This window comes from Charadrius vociferus, unplaced genomic scaffold, assembly GCF_000708025.1.
Source record: "Charadrius vociferus isolate BGI_N301 unplaced genomic scaffold, ASM70802v2 scaffold176, whole genome shotgun sequence".
NCBI lineage: Eukaryota > Metazoa > Chordata > Aves > Charadriiformes > Charadriidae > Charadrius > Charadrius vociferus.
In genome coordinates, this window is record NW_009648961.1 from 667,349 (window position 1) to 677,354 (window position 10,006).

Below are 10,006 nucleotides of genomic sequence, written 5' to 3' on the forward strand. Positions count from 1 at the left end.
AGTGTTCTATTCTCTTCACGTTAATATTTTACGTCATTCCAAGGTGGCTTTAAACTCGGGACTGTACGACAGTTTAGATGTATTTTTTTTTTTCTTCTCTGGCCTTTCACATTAAAAGAGGCAAACCAGTTTTATGGTGTAGATTTCTCCCACTAGTCCACAAAGTAGGGAGCTGTAATCAGAATGGAAGGGAGCCGGGAGGCAGGGATTAAGTAACCTAATAGCAGCAGCAATTGAGGTCCTGTGAAGTGACCTGGTGCATGGAAAGGATACATTAAGAAGGCTAAATGAAGTGTGGAAACTTTTTTTGGGGGGTGGGTATGTGTGTAAATAAATGAATAAATAGGTAGTCTACCTGACAAGCCGTTTACTTCATGAAAATGGGTCAGTGACAGCCACATTTATCATTTCCTGAGATCTGACAGATTGTTTCTTAGAGCTTAACACCAATGAGAAACAAAAGGACCAGCTACAAGCGTGTGAGGAGCAAGTTTTGTCCAAGAGAAATCTTAAGGCTAGTCATTCTCAGTACTGCTGTCAGCTGAAAACGTCAGTTGACAGAGGAACGCACAACACTGGTTTCTAGTTTGGTGCACCAAGATTGGTACAGGAAGGATGTATGATGTATCAAGATGATGATGAAGAAAGAACGTTTCCTTGGTTCGGGACAGGGCAGGCCCAAGAGATCCAGGTTGTCTGTTTTTGTTGTGCTTTCAGTCCTTTAAGATCCTGGGTGGATTACTTAGGGTAGCAAGATATTTGAGGGAAACCACCAATATTGGCCTAATCTCTTGCTGATTTAGATCACCCTGTGTTAAGTGGAAATAACGACTATGAGTTTGGCAAGGCTTGCACGCATAGATGGGGCAATATTTGGGAGACAAAAGAATTGGACCCATGTAAATATGGGAAAAGGAAGTTTTAGTTCACATGCCAGTGAATGTTTCTATTTGGCAAGGGGGATGGGTGTAGGCATTTAGGAGACAAATGGCAGGGCTCTGGGCTTGTGGTGGAATTGACAAGAGTCCGAAGTATTGTGGACATCTTCAGCTGAGTGGTGAGCCTCAGCCAAGTTTGTCTTTCTGGGATGTTCCCCAAGGTAAAGTAAAAGTATAGTTTCTGTTTCTTTCAGGTGAAAATGCAGTGCATAATACTGCAGTTACGTTCCTTCTGTAATACACTTCTAGGCAGTTAGAACTTAGTCCTACTTTGTTAAAACTGACTTTAAACCTTAGAGGCATGTTTTTTATGGAACATGGAATAGAAATGTTTTTTTTTTCCTAAGTTATTTTTACTGCAGCTTACCTTGACTAATAATCTACAGAATTTTATTTTTTCATTTCTTTTAAAACAACCATTTTGATTAAAAGAAAATGAAACAAGAAGGATGAACACTTGTACTGAATATGTTTGGTGTCTTTTAACCCTTTAACATTTTTGTTAATATACTTAATCTCCATATAGTGAGCAATAGATTTACTATTCTTGCTTTTTAATCAGTGATTTCTATGTGATTGTAAGGCCTTTTACATCCATGCTATAGAGTATTTTATAAGCTAACATTCTACTATTTTGATTGACGTGAATGTGTCTCTTGACAGTTTGCAGTACTACTCTTTGGGTAGGTCAAGTAGACAAGAAGGCTACACAGCAAGATTTAACTAACTTGTTTGAAGAATTTGGACAAATAGAGTCAATTAATGTAAGTAAGCATGTTATCATGCATTTTCAGGGATTACAGAATAGAAATTTAAACACACTTATGCCTCTGAGTTCCTTCTAGCAGCTGAAGCTTGTATTTAGGAGGTTGGGTTTTATCACTGTTTAAAAACTGCGTGTGATAATTTGCTTGTTGGTTTCCATATACTGTCTTTTGAAGCACTAAATACAGTACACTTCACGGTAAAGTGGCTTTTCCCAAGCACTAACAATTTACACAGTTTTTTAAACCAGGGTCTTAACAAATAAAAGGTTACATCTTTTCTCTTTTTGTCATGTGGTAAGGAGCAGGTATCATTTTTCCTTGGACTAATGGACACAAGTGTGTTTCCACTTTGTTCTTGGTTACATTCCGTACAGAGGGTTCCTTAAGTGGAATCAATGGGGATAAAACATTTATAAGAAAAGAAATTGTACTGTAAACAAGTGTTTATTCTAAAATGTGACAATTAAAAAGATGCTTAGAATTAGGAGATACCTTTCTCATGATTTAGAGTAATTTAGATTTAGATGTTTAGAGTCGTACTTCAGTGTTTCCTATAATTAAGCTTCAAGAGAAAGCATTTTTCTCCTAAAATAACATATCTACATGAGAGAAATTTGGATTTTTGTCTCTTGCTCCAGCAATTTAAAAGTGCTTCTCATGCAATTTCATTCATTTCAGATAGTATTTTTAGTCGTTTTCCTATCACATTAATATATTCAAACATATAATTAATAAAGAATAGTTTTTGTGCCATTACAGAATCTTTTGAAAAGCTTCACAAGTCAAAAAACCCCCTAGCCAGACGTTTAAGCCTCATTTTGATTTGCAGGGACTAGCAATTAAGAAACTTCAAAGGAAAGTAATGCAACAGCCGTAATGTCCCAGTGCCTGTTAGATTTCAGAGGCAAACCATATTGTAAATAGTCCATCCTACACATTCCACAAAGCTTTACGTACGTAGGATAACACTGTTATATATCTTAAACATATTTTTATAAGAACTGCATTGAAATCTGTCATCTTAAATATTTTTGTTCGTTATGTTATGGTGGGCTCCTAAACAACATAAAAGCACACCTATATTTTTGACTAAAATAAGCAGTTATCATACATGATTTGTAGATTTTCAAAGGTCATTGTACTTTGCCACATCATACTTTCTTTTCCTAAATACAATATTAAAGCTAGTGGAAATCACACTTCAGGAATGAGGGCTCTACCCTTTAAAAATGCAAGATACTTTTAATCACTAGTTTGTGTCTGCATGAAAGGTTGTTGCTCAGCTTGCAGTGAATTTGGAGCTTAAGAAGAGGTAGCAACCTCTGCTTTTCTGAAGTTGTCATAGTATAGCCCAGTTCTTGCCTGTCCCATGTTGTTCAAATCTTTCACGTCATTTTTAGCTCCCATTCTTTGTCTTGGTGCTGCTTTTTGAAAATAAGTGAAGTACCTTGCCAATATCACTCTTAAGTTTTGCTGATGCTCAAAATTGTTAATATTGCTCATTAAGTTAACGATTGTTTACAGTGTAAGCCTTCCCTTTTTTAGTATTCCCTTAGTGTAGTTACATAATCCGAAGTACTGGTTTTCCTGCTTTTTAAGACCATTGCTTTTTTTCCTAGATGATTCCCCCAAGAGGTTGTGCTTATGTCTGTATGGTTCATAGACAAGATGCATATCGTGCTCTTCAGAAACTTAGTTCTGGGTCCTATAAAATTGGATCTAAAATTATTAAGGTATGTTGATTTTAATCTAAGGATGCTGTCCATTTCAAATGCAGCACAGTTTTAATATGATTTGTCATTTAGCAGCTGTTCATTCAAATCTACAGTATGGAGAAGAAGAATGAAGCAATAAGGTGTAAATTGTTTTCTTTCCTCTCTGTGTAAAATGCAGCTTTTAATAGGCAATATGAAGGACAGTAAAATGAAATTACGAGTGGATACTTAGGAAGTACTTGGAGAAAATTTTATGTACATGCTAGTGATAAGTTGTTTACTGCTTTGTATTCTTAAGTCCTATAACTGACCGTGTGGATCCCTTAATAATAAATTTGATACTATTCTTATAGAGTTAAGTATATGATTATATGCTGTGTTTTTTTCTATTTTCTTTGATGCTTTAGGATGAGTCCTTGAAATACTGTATTTCCAATTTCCCTATATATATATATATGTTAGAATTAATGTAGAACAACTTCAAGCTTTTTGATGTAATGAATCTTCCACATACCTGTTGCAGAGGCCAAGTAAACTTCCTACAGGTTCATTTAAAATTAAAAAATTGTTAAAACTTCAATAAATAGACCCTGAAGATTGATCTGCAGTGACAGAAACATGAAGGAAATTGTCTGAAACATTCTGTTCACAGGCTATATGATTTAACCAGATTATCTGGTTGTGTTTTATTTTCAGATTGCCTGGGCTTTGAATAAAGGTGTCAAAACAGAATACAAGCAATTCTGGGATGTGGATCTGGGAGTTTCATATATACCTTGGGAGAAAGTAAAGTTGGATGATTTGGAGGGCTTTGCTGAAGGTGGCATGATTGACCAGGAAACAGTAAATACAGGTACAGACATTAACAATGATTCTGATAGTTAGAAAATGTGTCTATTTTGGTAATTGCAAATCCTCAAGAAGTTTATTGTTTAGTTAATACATACTCTTTTTCAATTTACATAAATTTTACTAGCTATTTGTTTACAATATATGGCACTGTAATCATGAAATCTAGATTGTCTTTGTAGATGAGTAACTAGTTGGTTGTCATGACAATTAGGAATTAGTGACAAAGAGGGATGAATTTAAGCAAGTTAATAAAGGTTAGCATTTTTAAAACCAGTTATGAATTTGCAGCGCACTCATTTCTAAGCATGTAAAATATTAATTTGTGTAGAAATCATGATCAGCTTGTGATTGTGAAAAGTCTTATATTGAGGTATAAGACTTAAGTTGGAGTTGGAACTTGTCCAAATAGGCACAGTTTAGCTGAACCTTAAGGTATTTCCTCCATAAAGTTGGAAGAGACAGGAAAGCAAGTAATCTTAGACCTCACTCAAACTCAGTTAATTGAGAGGTTTGTTAGGTTTGTAAAAGATTCACCAGTACTGTGTTTTGTTGAAACAGACCTAGCATCAAATGACTGGACTATACTGAAGTAAACAGTACATTAAGACTGCTTCATAATAGTGACAATTATTTTTCAGGTCAAAATACAGTTTTGCTTTGAGTAAAAATTGAATATAAATGACAAATTAAAACATGGGATGTTACTGAAATACATTCACTATACTATAGTTGAAATACAAAACTCTCTGAGGAGGTGGCAGAAGGAAGAAATGGGGGTTGGAGAGAGATTTGTTTAACATGAGGATTCTCTGTCATTGTACAATAGCCAGCTGATAACACAGCTATGTTGACGACAGCAGTTTTTAGAAAACTGGAGCATACTCTATATTACAAATGATTAACAGAGCGATTGGTGAAAAAACTTGGCAAGTTTTGAAAAATCTGTTTGCATACAGGCATAATGAAACAGTATTGCAGGTGAATAAAGATATTTTACATTCTTTAAAATATATAATAAAAAATAATTGCACTTGCTTCTTTTCATAGTAAGTTTGGGGGTTATTTGTAACGAATCTATATAGATACCAGATTAAAATTTATTGTTGAAGCAGAAAGAGGACTTTTTAGTATTTAAACAAAAATAACACAATTATCTTTTTATATTAAAAATACACCTTTTTCTAAAGAATGGGAAACAGCCAGAAGCTCAGAAGCTGCTAAAGAAAATATTCAAACTACGCAGAGTGCTGCAGTCGATAAGAGTACAGTTATTACAACGCAGACGGAAGCTTACACACAACCAGTCACTATGCTGCAGGTTTGTATTAGTCTGAGTTTGCAAAAACCCCACAGTACTGGAGGGCAAACTTTCTATTCGATACAGGTGAACTTTAATGCTGAGTTAAAGTACTTAACTCAAAAATACTTAAGTCCTACATCAATGTGTGTTTATGTCTGAAATATTTTAGAGTAGAATCAGTTGCCATGGTTGAGCAAAATCTTTAGTTTCATGCACAACGTATCCCAAACTTGTGTGAAATCTCAAATGAAGACTTAAATGTTGAAGGCAGAGCGATTGTAAAATAAAAATAAAATACTGGCACATTATTTTTAAAGGAGAAATTAAAATGAGGTTACAGAAAGTATTTTGCTTATAGAGCAAAGCATCTTTCTGTACACTAAGCAATGCAATAATCTTTTTTTCACTTGTGCTTGTTTCTTCTCTACCTATGTGCATTTCCCCATATCAACTTTGAATATAAGTTTATTTTCTTTGGGCAGGATTTTGTACGGGCAGTCTCATATGATTATTCAAATAGTGTGCTGTTGCACTCTGTATGCATTAATTCATCAGAGTCTTTGATTCTCTGCTGTATTTTTTTTCCTTCTCCTAAAACAGAATTTTTATTAACATCCAATCAGTAACAAGGGATTGGGGAAGGCTAGAAGAATACCGTGTAATTTTTCTAGAGTATACTACACTACACAGGTTTATCAAGTATAAATACAAATGCTTTTTGTCTAACTCTTTAAATCCTTTTTATAATGACCATACAGATTTGTAAAATGAGAAGCAGTTGCTTAATACAAAATTTTTTTGTATTCATATTATTACTGTTTTATCTTTCCTAACATGTATAGACATTTCCAATACTTGAGCTAACCTAAAATTACTATGAAAGTTAACATATTTCCATTTACTTGCATTGAATTTTGAGCATTTTTCTTTTCACAAAAATTGTCTTCAGTCTTCTTATTTCAACTATATCCTAGTGTACACTGTGTTCAGCATATATTTAAATATACGTATATATTGCTTTTATTCTGCTGCTAGTTACTTGTAATTATGTTGCACTGTATCAAAACACATAGCTCAAACAGAAATTTGAGAAATACTAAGTAATTTTCAGGATTGCATCAGGATTATTACCGTTATAATTACATACACTAAACTCAAACTTCCAGCACTGTTCTAAAATACGTAAATTTTTCTAATGAGAATAGAATCACAGTTTTCTGTGATTATTTTTTTTTCTCTCAATTTGCCACATTATCTACATTTTCTTTCCTTTTCTCTCTCTCCTTTCTGCATTCACCTCTCTCCCGTAGGTAAATTTTTGTTCTTGAATAAGTGTAGTGTTTAACCATGTATTTTTCTATTCTTTTTAGAATAAAGAAAAGATAGCATAGGATTCTTCCAGTGTCCTTGTTTACCTGTAGTGTAGGTACCATTTCAGAATGCAATCTAATTCTTCAGGGTGTTCAGAACATATACAAAGCCTTTGGTAGATTTAGTGCTTATCATGAACTGCAGTTGAATCCGTTCATCCCTCTTTTAATGTCATTGAATACTGTTAAGTACTGAAGTTGCTTGTTTTTTCTTTCCATGATCAAAGATTCCAGTAGCTCCAGCTGTGCCTGCTGTTAGCTTGGTTCCACCTGCATTTCCTGTCACAATGTCGGTCCCTCCTCCTGGTTATAGCGCAATTCCTCCTCCACCCTTCTTGCGAGCGAGTTTCAACCCTTCACAGCCACCTCCAGGTAAGTTAGTAAAAATGAAGTTGAGTATGTAATGATTGTACTCGGTTTGTGTGCTTCTGCGTACATCATGCTTTGTGTAGTTTTCCGTCAGCTACTGGTTAATGTTTGAGCTAGTTGACCTTTGAATCTTTAATTTTAATCTAGTATGAAATTTCTTATGGTTAACTTAATATTATTTTTACCAGTGTATTCTGTTGAGAATAGGAATTACAGCAGAATTTTTTTTGAACTTGATAAAAACAGACATTTAAAAATCCTTAAGATTAATCTCCTTTCTTTGGAAAACTTTGGAACTCTTAATTTTCTTCTTCAGATATTGCTGGCAGAAGTCACTTGTAAAGATGCACATGCAGATTATCTATGGTAAAGATGGGGTTGTTTTTGAAAACAATAAGCACTGTTGCCTCTTCACATAGATTTGTTGTTTGCTAGTCTTCAGTGGGGCAGCTTTTCAGGATGAATAACCTAGGAAAGCTTTTACTGCAAAACTTTATTTGCTACCCTTGTAATAATTCATGACTTTTTTTCATATAGGTTATATGCCTCCCCCAGTTCCACCTGTGGTCCCACCACCTGTTGTCCCGCCACCTGTTGTCCCACCGGTTGTTCCAACACGTAAGTTTGATTCTTCTAATAGTCATTTGTGTGTCATGAAAAGCTTAATTGTTTGCTATACTACTTATTTAATCAAAAGCAAGTTAATCCTGTGTAATGGAAAACAGCAACACAGAAGTTATTGTTTAGATGGTGTTAGCAGGTATTGAGAAGATTATTTACAGAGCTTTGCAAGTTGACTGAAAAAATTAACTTACTGTGGAGTTACTGAAAAAAAAACTTGTGGCAAATTAACTACTTATTATTTGTATACATAGTTCAATATTTGAACCTGTCTGTAACAGATGTATCTATTACTTGAGCTATTTGACATTAGTCACTTATAATAATTTATTTTTGTTTAGCTTCTTAACTGTATTCATTTAACGTTAAAAAAATACCTGTTAAAGAGTACTGATTGCTTAGGCTGCCTGCAGTTCATGGTGTCTACAAAAAAAATAAATATTACAGTGCTGATTGAGAATAAGAGATTATTATCAAAAACTGTAACACGGGGTAATTAATTTCACTAATTTTGATTTATCAGCCTGACCTCTGCCAAATGAATCTTGAAGGCTTGAGTATATGATTACTGTGATACACTTCTGTTATTTCCCCGCAGCTTTAGTACAGCCTCCAATACCAATTGCACAAGAGACGATGAAGGATGTCCCTTTTACTAGCCTTGTTCTACCAGTTGGCACAGTTACTAGCAATCTAGTCACTCCAACATTATCTGCTGGAAGTGTTTTTAATCCTTTGCCAATCAACAAACCAGAATCTGATGAAAAGGGATCACATCTTACAGACCTTCAGATTTCTTCCAGTGAAAACAATAGATCTGGTAAGAAATTATTTTTTTGTCTGATACAATCGCATGCAGGAAGCATCGTACTTCTGAGGGTTTTTTTTGCAGATCGTAGTCCATTGCACTAACTACAAAGTAGGAAGTTTTAGGCTGGGTAGCATTTTCAATTTAAGTTGGAGGAGTGGTGGGAACCATCTTTGTCATCATCTGATCAATGATTTCTAGCAGCTTTTGCTCAGGGATGTTTTCTTCGTAGACTCAAGAAGTAAAGCTGAGAATTGCCCTTTAGAAAACTAAGTGCATTCTTACTACACAAGTGGCAGTGGAAAGGAGCAGGACAGGGTGGGATAGTATAACATTTACAGAATTACATCCAAGATTTTAATACTTCCCTTGCATAAATTGGGCAATGGCTGTGGGGTTCATCAGTCCTGCTGCTCAACATTCTTTACTATATAATGCTGTTAATTTCTGCGACATAATGTCTGTTATCACCAATGTGATTAGAATTATGTATGTTCATTATAGAAACTGAGACCTTGTCAGCAGTATCATCACTGAATGCATTAACTGAATATGGATTAAGCTGCATTTTGTTTTGAATGCAATGTGTTACACCGGCAGTTTCTGTTAACTGTTCTTCTTGTTGCTGCATTTTAGTGCAGAGCGATGTCTCGAGTAGCTCTGGACTTGTTGGAGGAGTGCCGCCACCCAGCGTCTCAAGCAGTTCTGGGCTTACTGGAGAAGGGCAACCACCCAGTGTCTCAAGTAGCTCTGGACTTGCAGGGGGAGTACAGCCACCCAGTGTTTCAAGCAACTCTGGACTTGGAGGAGGAGTGCAACCACCAACTGTTTCAAGCAGTTCCGGTCTTGCAGGAGGAGTGCAGCTGCCTACTGTTTCCAGTAGCTCTTCTCTTGCTGGCGGAGTTCAACCAACCAGCGTCTCAAGTAGCTCTGGACTCATGGCTGGAGTGCAACCACCAAATGTCTCGAGTAGCTCAGGGCTTCTAGCTGGAGTGCATCCACCCAGCGTCTCAAGCAGCCCTGGCCTTCTGACAGGAATGCAGCCACCCAGTGTCTCAAGCAGCTCAGGAGTTCTGGCAGGAATACAGCCACCAAGCGTCTCAAGCAACTCTGGGCTTCTTATAATGCCACCACCCAATGTTTCAAGTAGTTCTGGACTTATGGGAGTGCCACCACCAAATATTTCAAGTAGTTCTGGACTTCTGGCAATGCAGCATCCAGCTGGGGTTCAAAACATGCCTCATTTAAGAAATGGTAGTCAAAGGA

General features: G+C 35.8%; 1 protein-coding gene across 1 annotated transcript in view; it reads left to right on the plus strand.

Moving 5' to 3' along the window:
- Nucleotides 1-10,006, plus strand: part of SCAF8 (SR-related CTD-associated factor 8) — a 59,322-nt gene that overhangs the window by 47,382 nt on the left and 1,934 nt on the right. Inside the window, 8 exon segments of the mRNA XM_009887607.1 lie at nucleotides 1,602-1,702; nucleotides 3,325-3,438; nucleotides 4,117-4,273; nucleotides 5,460-5,590; nucleotides 7,170-7,314; nucleotides 7,849-7,929; nucleotides 8,531-8,752; nucleotides 9,377-10,006. The exon segment at nucleotides 9,377-10,006 is cut by the window's right edge and continues 7 nt beyond it. Coding sequence (XP_009885909.1) covers nucleotides 1,602-1,702; nucleotides 3,325-3,438; nucleotides 4,117-4,273; nucleotides 5,460-5,590; nucleotides 7,170-7,314; nucleotides 7,849-7,929; nucleotides 8,531-8,752; nucleotides 9,377-10,006 — 1,581 coding nt within the window.